This window comes from Squalius cephalus (genome assembly GCF_949319135.1).
Source record: "Squalius cephalus genome assembly, chromosome: 7".
Lineage (NCBI taxonomy): Eukaryota > Metazoa > Chordata > Actinopteri > Cypriniformes > Leuciscidae > Squalius > Squalius cephalus.
The window spans coordinates 23,604,764-23,620,043 of NC_137128.1; the positions used below are offsets into that span (position 1 = coordinate 23,604,764).

A 15,280-nucleotide genomic window follows, 5' to 3' on the forward strand; every position below is an offset into this window, starting at 1 on the left:
ATTTAAACTCAGATGTTGGCTCTTTTCCAAAGCAGATGAGCTGAGGTGTCAGCATTGTATGTACTGACTAGCTCAGACATTGCTTAATAGACAGAACAATAGCAAAGCAAACAACTGTAACTGAACAGAGCCCTGTATCAGGCCTGGCGCCGGCTGTGCTTTAAGACAAAATCACATCAACAAGTCTGGGATTGAATTTGGGTGTTAAAACAACTTTGCAGAGCCATTAACATTTTCTCTAATCACATTACAATAATGTCATGTAATACAATAAAGAGCTTAATGTTTTTATGTCCAGGGTTTTCAACCAGAGGTCCGAGAAGATACTGCATGGGGACTGTAGGAAATAAAAAATAATGTACAATTAAACTAAAAAAATATCTCTCACTATTTGAAAGAACATAAATGTGATGATCTTAAACTATAATGTAATAATAATATAATATTTACTGTTTTTAATAAAGTGTTAGGGGTCCCTTTATGGATGAGGCGAGGGTCCTTGGATAGGCTGTGTGAAATCACTCAGAATACAGCTTTTTGGTATTGTGACGAACTTCTTTGCAAGCAAAAAAACACACCTATTATTGTATAATTATGCTTAAAATACCAACTGACCTCATATAATTCACACCGCATTCTGTACTGAAGTTGTTTACAGTGCAAGCGAGCGTGCGTAGATAGTTTGATTGATTTGAATGTGAGTGTTTTAGTTTGTCGCGTCGCGCTGTTTGCGTAAACGAAGTGTTTGATTGGTCCATTGGGCGTTGACGTCAGAATTCCGTCTACAATTCACGCTCGAATGCTCGTCGCTGTTCATAATGGGCGCGTTCTGGTTTGTCTCGTCGCGTCGCTCGTTTACGATGTACTGTAGATGGAGGAGGTGTTGGATCTGAAACTCTGCCTCCTCTCCCCCCCTGACTGTCACCGACAAACAACGTGGGACGCTGGAATTTGTTACACCACACCAGAGACTTTTGCACTGCTTTTTATACACCGTCGCGTCACAAGTAAGTTACATCTCGCGTTTCGCGGAGCTGGAAAATATGTGTTAACTACTGACAGCGATGAAATAAACATTGCACTATCACCTGCGGTTGAGTACTCACAAATGTCATGCACTGTTCAAGAGCCTTTGCCTTCTGTGACATTCAGATGACTTGATAACAACCAACATGAAGCAGACAGGTACTGTTAGAACGTTTTGCCTGTTTTAAAGAACTTTTAAACTTGTTGAAGTCATTGTAAACATGGAAGAGCAAGACGCTGGGAACGGTACTGGGACGCATGGCTGTGAACTGGAGCGTTCTGCTGGAGACGGGGGACTGGATGAGGTGCAGATGCATCTCGCCTGCTTACCGGAGCGATACATGAGGGCTAAGTTTTCCCTCTCCGCTTACATATTTTGTTGGACAGTTGTGAAGTTGTGTCAGGTAAGGCATGCTGCATTTGAAAACACAATTTGAAGTAATGAACAATATTTAAACGCTCCACAATAAAGTCAGGCCCAAAGTTGTTAACCGTCTTACTGTAATTATGTTCTGCATACTAGTCTGGATTATTTACATAAATCAATACTATTTTCTCTTTATTTGGGTAGTTGACAATATAATAACATCTAAACTGTCATCAATAACTTGCACTGCTAACTTAGCATTTTAGTCTTGTTTTACAGTAGACTACAAATTAAATATTCTTAAAAGTTCTTAAAGATACTTGAGAAGCAAAATGACATGATATGATATTTTTTTTATCAAAATTAAGTGACTATGCTTAAAACGAGAAGAAAAACTGCCAATGGTGTAAGAATAATAACCTTTTTCTGCTTTGAAGTTTATATCTCTGACCAATTGGCAGATATTTTTTTGTAAGAACACTATAAACTCAAACTTAATTTTGATACATTTTTCAGAAAACAAGACTTTATATCTTAAGTCATTTTGCTCCTCAATTAAATATTTCATGCTTTAAGAATGTTAAATATCTGTACTGAAAAACAAGACAAAAATACTAAGTTAGAAAATATCTATATTTTAGAGAGAAAGTGTATATATTAGGTGCTGTGTCACCATTTTATTTTAAATGTATAATTATTTTCACCATTTTTGTGGTAGTTAACTTTAGTTAACTGTGCAGAATGAAAAAAAAAAAAAATTATAAGTAGAAATGTTTGCCTCTCAAATAATGTCATAAAAACCGTAGGTATAATTATTATATTAGATATGGGTTTTTAGGCCTGTACAAACTCAGGGTGCCATTTTCTCAAAAATATTTAATAACTTTCATTAAGAACTTCCCTTTTAGAGGGAATAGCCAAACTATTAGAGAGGAATATTTCGCATGTACTGTACTTGACAGCTGCTTTTGTAGGCTATCTAAAGCAGTGGTTCTTAACAGTTTTTAATCTCAAAATATTCATCATAATCATATGTAATCAAAAAGATGTCAGTTTTAATTTTGTGCTTCTTTTTTCTAAATTGTACTCATTTTATGATTTACTGGTTGACAACAACTAATCTAGAGTATGGTCTTGTTCATAACAGATGGTGAAGATGTGCCTCACAGTAGATTCACTCCTTAGAAAGTTAAAATTGCTTTGAGTGGAGTCAGACCCTCCACCTGCTTCAACCCAGGTGGTCTGTTAAGCTCATCAGTATTGAACTATTTACCCCCTTCCCCTCAATCACACCCCTTTTATACCCTCAATCATAACATGGTATGAGGCAGTTGAAAGGTGTGACATCATCATCACTCTGGCTATTGTATGGCCATTGAAAAGTTGTGGGGGATTGTGAAAAGTAAGGATTATCTCCCTAAAATTGCTGGGGTCGGCTGTAATTGTAATGGTTATGATCTATGCCCTTGATTAAATCATAGCTGATCTGATCTCCTTGAGCCTAACAAATGAATTCAAAACTCAAAAGATAAGCGATTTCCAATTAAGCAACAGATAAATTCGACCTATAAATTTTTTTTGTATTGGCTCCATATTTGCCAGGAAAAATGCAGCCAAATCCTTGAACCTGTTCCAACACTGGAGCGTTTCTTAGGGCACTGAAACGTCTGGAATGGCTGTCTGACTGCATCCATGCACTATCCCCTCAACCAGCCTTTGAACTGCTGCCATTTGAACCTTTCCATGAATGCAACAGCTGTAAATCACAAGCACTTCTCAATGACCTATTAGGGGTTTATCTGGGGTTTAGCATCTTTTATTCTAAGCAAGGCGTAGCTAAAGAACATCTGCATGCCCAAACTTCAGCAACAAAGTGGTTTGTTGGATTCTTTAGGGAATAAAAGACTACAGTTTGTATTATTAATACTTCTTTTGTAGGCTCTATTATTTCAATAAGCTTCAGTGAGCCTATTCCTGTATGGCTTCCTAATGTATTTGGATAAAATTGGACAACTTAATTGGGATTAATTAAAGATGATATAAATCCTGAACCTACACTCTTTACCTTTTTAGCATTCTTGCAATGAAACGGAACCGGCTGCCTTAGATCAGAGGTCACAGCCCAACCTTGAACTGGTTTTAATTGTTTTGATTGGTTAAGAATGATCACCGACTTTAAAGTGCAGCAGGATCTTTTAAAATAGTGGAGAACCATATGGATGGCTGGTAGATCAAACAAAGGCATGTATTTATTAAGACATTTATGACTGAACAAGAGTTGCACAAGAAACAGTAGCTTTTAACAAGCACCATGGGTTAGCTTTTTCTGTTTAATGTTTATTTGGTAACATTACTTTTAACTACAATTGGCTTTAAAAATAATTTCATTGCAAGAGACCTTTTTTACCTCAAAAGAAGTCATAATACTGTAGGTATGTGCTGTGCATTAATAACGTCTTGTTTACCTCACCCTAAATAAACGCTAAAATGTCTTATGATTGTTTCAGTTGTGCCGTACCAGTTCCTTGTGGTTTATGTTCATGTCAACAATTTGAGGCTAATTTAAGGATAATACATGCCTTGCTTATGTTCTGTTCAGAATTGTTGGTACTTCAAAACACACCTTGAAACTGTCTTGTATGTTTCCTTTTTGTGTGTTTCCAGAGATTAAGCCCGTCGGCAGTTCTTCCCCAGGTAAGTTCTTTCTTTTGAGTCAGAGATTGATGAACCTGAAAACCCCTAAGTCACATGCACTAAATCATTGTCATAATTCTCATTCAATTAATTTAGATCATTTTAACGCTGCTGCATTGAAATAGTTTGAGCTCATTGTCTAATAAATGCACAATACTGTTAGATCTGCCATTTTCCATTTAATATGAGGATTCATTCATTTGAATTTAATCCCACCAAGCGTCATTCAGCCAAAGGGTTTGATGTAATCATTGAGGATCAAGCATGCACCATCAGGACATATTGTACTTTTTCCTCATATACGCTGCCAACAGCCTATCTGCCTTCACCGCTGTAGAGGCTGTGCCTTAACTTGTCGGATGATGCTAAGGAGTTATGCAATGCTTTGAGGTGTAGTGTCTGCAGATGGTTGGTGCACTCTCCTGACACCATGAACAGAAGATTTGCAGTGTGTTGTATTGCTCTAATCAGGCATGAACAGGCCAGAAAATGATGTTGGTTTTATGCATCGCGGTTTAAGGCAGTGTTGCCTCTTAGTAAATGGAATTTTTAGTCCTGATAGTTTACCACTCTTTCCTACACCAGTAGTTGCTGATTCCCGTCACACAATTTGTTTGCTTCCATTCTTGTTTTATTGAAATGTTGCCTAATATTGTTGCGTAAATTAATTAATAGGTTGTTCATAGTCATTCTGAGTGCTTGTTCCCTGGTGCAGTTTTTGCTGTAACATTGACCTGATTTTGTTGGCACTAATGATGTAATTTTAAGTCAAATATGTTATGTCAGGGGTCAGGTTAAACCATTCAGCTTAAGTGTTAGTATAATTGGAGGTTATATGTAGTTTTAGTTCATCTGCTGCTGCACATGTAACATACATGAAATAACCCCTCGTAGGCAGATCTATACAGATGGAGCTGGGGAAGGTGGAGGGTTTCTCAAAGTGCTCTGCAGACTGGTAACCGCAACACTACCGGTATTTGAGTGTTGAGCAGCAGCTCGTTGGTCACTCATTGGATCTAGAGTTTCATGCCAGAACTTGGTATTTATGTTCAGCAAAATAAGGCAATTTGATCTAGAGAATCATAGCCTGTAAATCCCACCCATTCAAATAGCTTTTGGTGAATTTAAACTGGATAATAGGCATCTTGCATAATATAAATGACATAGGAAATAGGACTGCATACACTTTGATATTTTGTACCTCAGCAATGACAACCTTAACCCTGTAAAGCATGAAATAATAATTGTCAGAAAAATCTTTTTTTTTTTTTTTTAAATGGGACCGTTTTTTGAACCCTTAGACATAATCTAAAAAAAAAATCTTTAAAAAAAAGTTTGTACGTGTTTTTTTGTTGTTGAGTGTCATATTTGATACATTAGGCTTTTGTGGCTCATAGGTGAACATGGAGCTCATACGTGAGAAGGCCCAATCTGAGCAAAACAATGGAATTTGATGCAGTTTCTGATATTTATATAGCTAGAAATTATACATTTTAATAAACCATTGAGCAGACTACTTACAGAAAATACATATAAATATCAGTTGTTACTCTGTATCTCCCAATAATATGTCTGATAAGGTGATATTTAAATGCTTAGTTTTAAGCTGTAGTTTTTGATTGCCATGCACTACACTGATGATTGAAAAAATGTCCAAATAAACATTCCTCAAAAGCCTGATGTATCATATTTGATACATTTTAACATGATTTTTCTAAAAAAGGAATGATAATTAAGTAAACCTAATCTAAAACTAAAGTGTTCATCTTGAAATATTTCTAACAATATTAAAGTTATTTTCACATTTACCTTTTTAGAATTACAGTAAAGGCCTTTTACTTGCTGAAAAGTACGAACCATCAATCAAACAACAGAAGGCATGTTTTCAGCTTACAGTTGTGAATTTATTTGACCCATTAATCCTGGCATATTTGTTGTTCTTCTGGTTGGTTGAGTAGTGAAGGATTTGTCACACTTCTTGGTTCTGTGTTTTTGAAGTGCAGGTTGTTAGATTTGTGCCGTACTGATTTGATTTTTGTGTCAATTGACCAAAACCTTTTATTGTGAGCTCAAATATGGCTCTTTTGAGTGCCATCCTCTGTTTAACTCATTTGAGTGATAGCATCTACCCTCCTTCATAGGCTAGTATTATGCAGAGCTCTTGATATAGTTAACAGCAGCACCTTTGCTCCATTCTCCACTACTGAACTTTGTATATTCCACAGAACGTTCTTGGCGTCGCTTTGCTTCTGCACAGATCTTATTCATGCTGAGAGTTTGAGGCGCAATCTTTCAGGCCTTGTCTGAGTGATTAATGTAGCTTTCTGTTCTTGATAATTGAGCCAATAAGGCCTTTTGGAACATCCAGACATGCTTTGGCTGTACCTTTTTCGTAATTTTCTTCAATAAAGCAGTTAAGAGCTTATACGATCACTGATACACTATCAATCAAAATTTTGGGGTCGGACTCTGTAAGATTTTTTGTATTTGTTGAAAGAGGTCTTTTATGCTCACCAAGGCTTCATTTATTTGATCAAATGTATCAGTAAAAAGTAATATTGTGAAATATTATTACAACTTATTTTAGTAATTGATTATTATAAAGTTTACATGAAATGGAAAATCAAAATAATTAAATTTGTAATTCAAATAAAATTGTAATTGTAATTAATAAAAATTATTATTTGAATAATGAGGCGTGTTATACTAAATAAAACTTTAAAAGTGAAGGTAAAAACAGTTGCCTTTGATGAAAGGGATTTTTCAGGAGATGAAATACCGGTAGAATTTCATGATTTTCCAGCTTAACTCCAATCTGCCTCTTCATGTCTCAGCTTGTACCTATTTTACAGTAATAAACTCAGCCAAGTGTCACTTAAATCATCTCCTGGGCCATTTAGCCTTTGAGTGTTATGGGTGTCTCTCAATATACAGGGTGACATTTAATTTAAAATAGGTCTGAGTGTTTAAGAATGTTGACATTAAACCTTCAGGATTTTACTTTGTACAAATGCATATTTGTATATTTTTATATCGATCTAATGGTTCCATCTGCGCAGTTTGCTGACTCAGTTTAGACTTAAGAAAATCATGGGTTATATACAGAGTATGTATTACAAAGTATTTACATGCTTTAAACGGCATACTATTATACTCCGCGAGCCTGGAGACATATTCTTGGATTTCTGGTCACATGCTCCTCTGAAGTATGCTTTGAAGGGCTGTGCTAGAAGCTAGAAGCATGAGTTATAATGCCACAAACATGCAAATAATGCTACATCAGTCATAAACTCCCACATTAACTCTAATAATAGTCCGTAATCACCTAAAGTCCCGGCATTGCCCTTCTTGTTTGCGGACCGGAAGAGTAACCTGTCACACTCCTGACCCAGTGCTGAACCTCAGAGCTGGCTTTAGAGCGCTGCATTGGCTGCGGCAAACTCTCATGTGGCGAGCGGATGATAGCCGCGCACTGCCAGGGTAAACTTCTCCATGGGTAAAGTTCTCTGGATGCACGCTCCATAATTACTCTCCTTAGACTTCTTTAGACAATGGGTTAAACACTACTGTACTCACTAAAAATGTCTGGGAACCACAGAGATGTGAAAAGAGGAGCTAAAGAGAGTTGGCAGTAGTTGTGTTGTTTCTATGCTTCGGATCTTTCCTCTGTGGATTAACTGGAATGACAGTGTGTTTTGTCCGCGCATTTGAACTTCAGCGCAGTGTCGCATTTTTTACGTGGTCCGATAATCAGTCAGGCATCGGAAAGAGCTCCTCATTATCATGTACCGCCCCACTTGCATTGTGACCTCTTTCAGCTTCTGACTGACAACTTCCCTCTGTGCTCGCTCCCCCTCAACCCGCCCAACACCGAATAACTGATTTTGATCACTTGCAGTAATAAAAGTCACATGCCTGCCTGGAACAAAGGCCTTTCATTTGGTGGCTGCATTCATTATGACCATGATATGTTAGTATTTAGTGCAAGATTCATGCTTCATGCTAGGTGAGACAGAGACAGAGAGAGAGAGAGAGAGAGAGAGAGAGAGAGAGAGAAAGAGAGAGACAGTTATTCAGGGGTATTCGTTATGGCCTAAACAAAGAGATCTGGAAGTGCTTGCTTTTCTTTTCATTCCCTCTCCTTTTAGAATAAAGCGACTTCTCACGCACACTCTTCTTCTTTGGAGTTAGTTGCCACAGGCGAAGGGCTGCAGGAGGTGTGCCAGATTTGTACTGGCAAGTTGTTTATTTCCTTTCACCTTGAAGCACTAGAACCTGCACATATGAAAGCTGACCTGTGGATCATGATTTTTGTTGAGTGATTTTAAAAAAGTGGGTTAGTTGTAAACCTAGAAAATAGAAATTACAACACAAAATGATTGGATTAAAATGACATTTTAGTGATAATAATAACAACAAAAGACTGTCAGTCTGTGCATTAGTGGTGGGAATTTTTCAGTGATGGGTGTCAGGTTATTCAGGAATGAATCACGAAAACGTCTTTACGAGCGAGTCATTGAATTATTCACCCTAACCGATTCATTCAAAAACACTGATTCTTTCAGGTAAGTCACTTTTGTGTTCATGAGGACTTTAAAGGGACAAGTGACCGAAGAATTAATGGGCAGTGTTACTTAATAAGTTACTTAATACGACAAAAAAAACACTGCTTATTTTGTGAAACACCGCTCTAAATAATTGAGGCGAATCACTCCCTTTCACTTGAAAGAAAGCGTTTTATATTCCTTCCTCTATTATCCACCTGACCTGACCTTCACGTTTTATCTCTTTAAAATATAGCACTTGTTTGTGTAAACCTCATGAGGATACACTGCCATGCAAACACCCTGTAGTTAAAATAAATGGAGCACACAGACTTTACCTGTAAAACCGCTCTGAGAAATGATTAGCATCCTCCAGGAGAAAAGGAGGAGGGAACCCGCTCCCCTGCGATTGGTCTCTCTCGGTCTCTTTATTCAGAAAACCTGAATTTCTTAGCGCCGTCAGGCTGTCCTGACTGGCCCTTTTCTCTTATTCTGTTTTTTCCTCCCTCTTTCACTCTGTGTTTTGGGATGGGCTTCCTCCTTCCTCCTCCTTTGTTTTCGTGTCACTGTTTGAGCCACAGGCTGTGGAGTGAGTGAACTGGAAGTCTCAGTGCTTGAGGAGCAGTCAGGGGCGATGAATGGACTCTGGGAGCCAGTCTGGCTGAACTCAGATCAGCTTTCTGAGAAGAGTGGCTGTTAGGATGCCAAACAGAGGCTGTGACCACAGAGACATGGCACAGGTATGTCTGAGAAACTACTTAAATCTTCTCGTGGTCAGTTTAGTAATCCATTTTCTTTTTGGACATGAGATGACTATTGTCATCAATGTTTCTCAGTTTCTGTCTCATTGATGTACACTTTTTACAGCGCAGACACCTGTATATGGGTCAAACACATTGTTCTTTGTTCAGCCATGTTATTTTACACCACGCTGTAATGTAGCTGCCAATGGTTTTTTTGTTTTACGCTGAGAGGTTGGGAATTGGTTTGCCAATTTTTTAATATTTTTTTATTTAATCCTTCATTGATAGAACCACCATGGCAGTTGTGCTCTCCAGTTTTCTATAGTTAAGACAATAATTTGTTATTGTATATAAGTAGACTATATCACATCACGGTTATACCACGGGTTACTGAATAAAACTTCATTGTTTAGATGTGAAGCCTGTAAATATCTCATGGATTCCATTGATTCGTCACAGTATTGGCCTTGTGAACTCTTGTTGTATACAGTATGTGAATTGTGTACATTTGAGCTTTGACTTCACATTTTTATGATACAGCTCTTCTGTGAAGCAGCGTAATGTAGTTCTGTACAGGTTGTAGGCCACTGTTCTCAGTTTTTAAAGGTTTACTCTGTTTGATCCCACATTGAGAATTATGTGTTTGGTCCAGTGAACTATTAGAAATAATAGTTTTGATACCACAATTTCATGCCGAAATCTAAAAAAAAAAAAAAGGAATTAGCAATAGTTTATATACTTGATGTAATCATTTTAATATAAAAAATATATTATTCTAATAAAGTGAAAAAAAAAAAAAATAGGACCATTAAGATTTTTTTTTTGACATTATTTTCATAACAACTCAAAACATTTCCGCCAAAAATCTCATTATGGTAATATGTCTAGACTTTCTTGTGTCTAGAGTTTTTATTTTCATTGGTGATTCTCATTAGATTCTCAATACTACATTTATTTTTATTTAAATCAGCATGAATTAAATACATTTCAACAACTACTATCATAATAACAATTGCATAACAATTTAAGAAAGAAATTACAACTTTTTTTTACAGTATAGTAATAGTAATGAGATATTTTGCTTTACGATAATTAGGAATTTGGAGAAATTTGCTTAATTGTCATGGAAATAATGTTATAATCAGGGGGAGGGAGGGAGCATGACATCCCCCTTGGTACCCCCCCCCCCCCCCCAAAAAAAAGCTTTAAAACCACCATCTCCTCTTACCATCCCCAGTAGATTAACAGTGTTGTGTATCATGTAAAACTTATCATGCAAGTGGAATATTAAACTTCTCTTTGTATGATAATTAACAAGCTATAAGATATGTTCTCGACAGTTTTCATGAAATTCACCAAAATATCTAAATATAGGCTAATGATCGAATAAGCAGATTCAAAGATATTGATTTGTTACTTGACCTTGGCTTGACGCTGTTTTCCCCTTCATTTCCTAGACTTCCTTTTGGATTAGTTGGGCTGAAGCAGTAAATTTGGGATTCTTGTTCACCTCTTGCTGGGATGTCCTGATTGAGCCTCCTAGTTTTAGAATAATCTGTTGTGCCCGTCACAGGCTATTTTAAACTCCTGCTGAGTTCAGAGTTAAAGGGCAGTCAAACAAAGCAGAAGAGGTCAGCATCCATCCATGAACCAACAGTCTTTTATATAGCACTGATTTAGGATCACAGCAGGTACAACTACAAGTGTTGAATGACATTAGTTTGATAGTAAAACCGAATACTAATGGCTGGCACTTGTTAGAATTATAAACAAAGAAAGACAGAAGAGAGCTGAACAGCTTTTAACCATAAATGTTTATAATGTCTTGTACAGAACGAGTTTCAACATTTGTGTTTTCTCGTATCCTTTGGGATGCAGCTGGATAGTGAGATATGAACAGCTCTGGAAAATATCTGTTGTGCTCATGCCGATGGAATTGTTGCTGTGTTAGGTACAGTAGCATTCTGCAGCTGCTAGTATCCCTCATGAAACAGCTGTTGTTTTTATCAGTGATATAATTTTTTCCCCCTTTTGCACATTGCCAATAATAAAAGTGTGTTAAAATCGTAGTTCAGAAAAACAAACAAGGCGTGGTGTTGTGTCAATGTTGTGTGGGGGCCATGAATGTGTTTCATCTGTCCCAGAGGAAAAGAAATGTGGAACGTTCCGGTCTCGCCCTGTACAGCCTGCCAGCCCTTCGGCCCCCTGATAGTCCTGACTCCTCCAGAGCCAGAGAAACGTCCCAGAGTGGGCCTGATTTACAGTAACAGTCAGGTTTTTGCATAAGTTTGCTCACAAAGGCATAGTCCTTATTTGCCAACTGTCAACGTTCTTTTCCCAGGGGAAAACCGCTTCTGTGGACACTGGTGCCGAATACTAAATAGTGTCCATAGTGTCCACAATGCTGCCCGAACATTCTCCCTTTCTCAAAATTGCAGGGTGGATGCTTTCCCGTCCAGGATCTGAGGCTGAAGTATTTTCGCTTCTCTGGTCCACGCTAGTTCTTCTTTTTTTTGACACACTGCACATAGATTTATTAGAGTAACTGGAATATGACATTGTCAGAAGCTAGTAGCTCATTTGTGGGTACAGAAAGCCGAACAGGATGATTGGTCGCCTCAAGCTTGCCCTTCCTTGCAGATCTGGACCACAAGCCTAGGGCAGCAGCCAAGCCTTCTTTTGAGCCTTCACCCTGGTGTTGGTGTCCTGGTTAGACACTCGTTTGACCTCTTTCTCAGGGCCTTTCAGTGCTCAGCCTTTCATTAGCCTTTCAGTGCTCATTTTAATTAGATATTAGTTTGCATTTGTATATTTGTACAACATCTCTCACTTGGTAGCCAGCTAGACAATTTAGACATGGACAGGTTGTCTGACATGTACTCATCCTTAAAAACATGAACAGAACTACACTGAATGAAACTGGTGTTGGATTTACTTTGAAACAATTTTCACACTCATGAGTTGTGAAGTAAACTTCATAATAATTTAAGAAATAAGAAACAGCAAGTAACATTAAACAATTTAACATTAAATTAAACAATCTTTTTTTTTTACACTAAAAAATACTGGGTAAACAGTGTTTCTCAGCTCAAGTGGGGCAATCCACAACATTCTTTGAATTGGATTATTTCAACCATATTCTTTATAGATTTTATTTTTTGGTGCATTGTGTTATCATCTTGCATTGTTTTGTTTTTTTTTCTTTATATTTTGTCAACAGCATTTTTATTTGAATTTTAATTGTCATTATATATTCTTCTCTCTCAGTGACTTATTGACTGCTGAGATCATTACTCTGTCAAAATGTCCTATTCAGCCTGCATATTGTTAGGCCTATAATTACATTTCAATATTTGATTTTAAGGACATTTTTGTTGCTTTTGTATGATGAACAGTTCTGAAATTGTGCTGAGTTGATACTTTATGTGCAATGAAAGTCCTGAAGCAAAACTGGTTGAGAACCACTGCACTACACCCTAATGGCCTTAGAAAGTAAATAGTGGTGCTAGTGTGGTTTAATGTCAAGAATTCAAGTAATTTCCTGGGCTTTCCCTCTGTAGTATATCGGCCCCCTGTCTGGAGTTATACAAGCTTTTCATAGGTCCCCTGACTCTGTGTTCTTATTGGCTGTCTTGCAACTCTATGTAAGTGTGAGAGCAGCACTTTTTCTTGTGTTTCAGAGCACGTCTTTTGTCCAAAAGTCCAGTGGTTTGAGAGATTTCCTTTGCTCTTTTTTCTTTCTCCTCTTATTCCCTCCCTGTGATCTGAACAAAGACTTGCACAGTAGTACAGTCAGTACCTCAATGACAGATATAGTCCATCCACAAAATGTGTCCAGCTCCTTGGCGAAATTTCAGCCAACAAATGAAGCAGGGAATTGGTTGTCAGACGTTGCTGAGAGCTACTTTTGAGGGTTTCCAGAAATCCCATTTCTTATCCTTGTCTTGCTTCTTTGTCATATCCTGTGTCTGTTTAGCCTGAAATGTTCTCCACGCAAATATGTTAAATGTATATTTCACCCAAAAATATATATTCTGTCATTATTTACTTACTTTCATGTTGTTTCAAACCTTGTACACACAAGTCAATGGTAACCAAAGCGGTTTGCTTACCAACATTCTTCAACTATCTTTTATGTTCTACAGAAGAAAAATAGGTTTGGAACAACATGATGGTTAGTAACTGATGACAGGATTACAATTTTTGGGTTGAATTATCCCTGTAACATGATTTCACAAACTTGATTTCACACCTTGTATTTGCAAATGTGTTAGAGCATAGCAGTTAGCCTCTATTGTAACTACATCAACTGCAAAACGCATATTTCTCTGTGATGGCCAGTCAGAAGCCGGAAAATGTTCATATAATGACAGTAAATGTTTTTAAAAGGTCCCCTACTTTATGGAGGACATATAAGATCAAGGTATGCTTTATTTTCTGCGTTCTGCTCAGTGGCCTTGTCCCAAATGGCACCCTAAACACGTGCGGTCATCCTAAAGTTCGCATCAAGGGCACTCGTGAGCACCCTTCTGAAACCTAAATAAGACAGGACTTCACGAATGTGCAATTACGGCGGCCATTGTAAGTCCACAAGACCGTAAGTGCATATGAATTGTGCCATTTGGGACAGGGCCCGTCTAGTGCACAGCCGAGCATGCAAGCCATCCAAAGTACACTCCACTGACAGTGAATACGGATGGACTCCTTCGGGGCACTACAAATTGGACATTTGTTTTTAAGCGGGGACACAAAAATCGTGCTGCATGCAAGGCAGAGCAGAATGCAAACAATGGAAGTATACTGTAGGCTTTAAAAGCATGAAATAAACTGGTTGTCACAACAGGTTAGTGTAGTTGCTACTTGTGAAGGGCTTGAAACTGAGCACATTGTTGTGGTGCCATCAACCAGTCAGTGTTGTCGTGATGTCATCTTTCTGGTCTAAGTGTACTAGAAGCCCAATGACCAATTCTTTTTCCACCTTATAATTACACACACAGTAGACTTTTGAATATTTATGTAATGATTATTTGCGCAATGTGATTTTTTTGTTTTGTTTGTTTTTGGTTTGGTCTTACAGTAACTGACACGCAAGTTTTCTAGAAAGCCTGGAGGCCATCCTCTGAAAACAATGTGTCTGTCAGACTCATTTATTCCACAAGAATAACACATCTTTCTGACACACCGTCTTTCCAAAACTGTTTCTAACACTCCTGCCATGGTAACAATGGTCGCGCCAAAATTCCAAGAAGTCATGCCCTTCTAATTTTTTTTGCGACTCGCCGCACCTTCACCTTCCTGTGACGCAACAGTCTACCTCACATGCAGACTGACAATAAAGATGCGAAAACATGCGCTAACAAGTTTTCTTCACCTTCAAATAACCCCTCCAGCTCACCAGGAACTTCATTTGTCTAGAGGAATTGCACTTGTTATTCAGAGCTGTTGGTGCAGGTGTTGTTGGCTTGTGGGTTTGTGAAACAGATACCCCATTTTCTCCCTTCTCTTTGTTTCTTTCACAGCAAAGCAGATTTATTTAAACGGAGCAGTGGGATAATGCCAGCAATGCAAACTGATCTTGAGTCAGTGCTTCTCCTCTGCATGGGAACACACTGATAAAGGATCTGGTTTCACTCTCACCTCCTTTGTACTGTTTGAGGTCGCTCAGTTCTGGCTGAACTCAGAGTGTGTGTTTTTGTTTTGTCAAGTACTGCATAGTATTGGATGTTTCATTTCAGATTTCTTTAATGCGTATAGCTGTTATCTAGGGTTGTCAAGTTGTAATTTTTAGATTCGGCACAAGGAGGAATAACACATTGGTGCGGTTAAAAGGATAGTTCACTCAAAAATGAAAATTCTGTCATTGTTTACTCACGATCATGTCTTTTGACGGAATGTCCAAGCTGCTG

The 15,280-nt window shown here is 37.8% G+C and overlaps 1 protein-coding gene across 5 annotated transcripts in view; it reads left to right on the top strand.

Moving 5' to 3' along the window:
• The first annotated feature begins 759 nt into the window (after positions 1–759).
• arhgef4 (Rho guanine nucleotide exchange factor (GEF) 4) overlaps positions 760–15,280 on the top strand; it is a 79,384-nt gene continuing 64,863 nt past the window's right edge. For 4 of the 5 annotated variants that reach the window (XM_079875745.1, XM_079875746.1, XM_079875749.1 and 1 more), the window contains exons 1-2: positions 760–1,430; positions 4,058–4,087. In XM_079875745.1, coding sequence (XP_079731871.1) covers positions 1,248–1,430; positions 4,058–4,087 — 213 coding nt within the window. In that variant the 5' untranslated portion in view covers positions 760–1,247. Of the gene's footprint in view, positions 1,431–4,057; positions 4,088–9,231; positions 9,372–15,280 lie in introns of those variants that run through there. The other variant, XM_079875748.1, reaches the window with a different exon arrangement.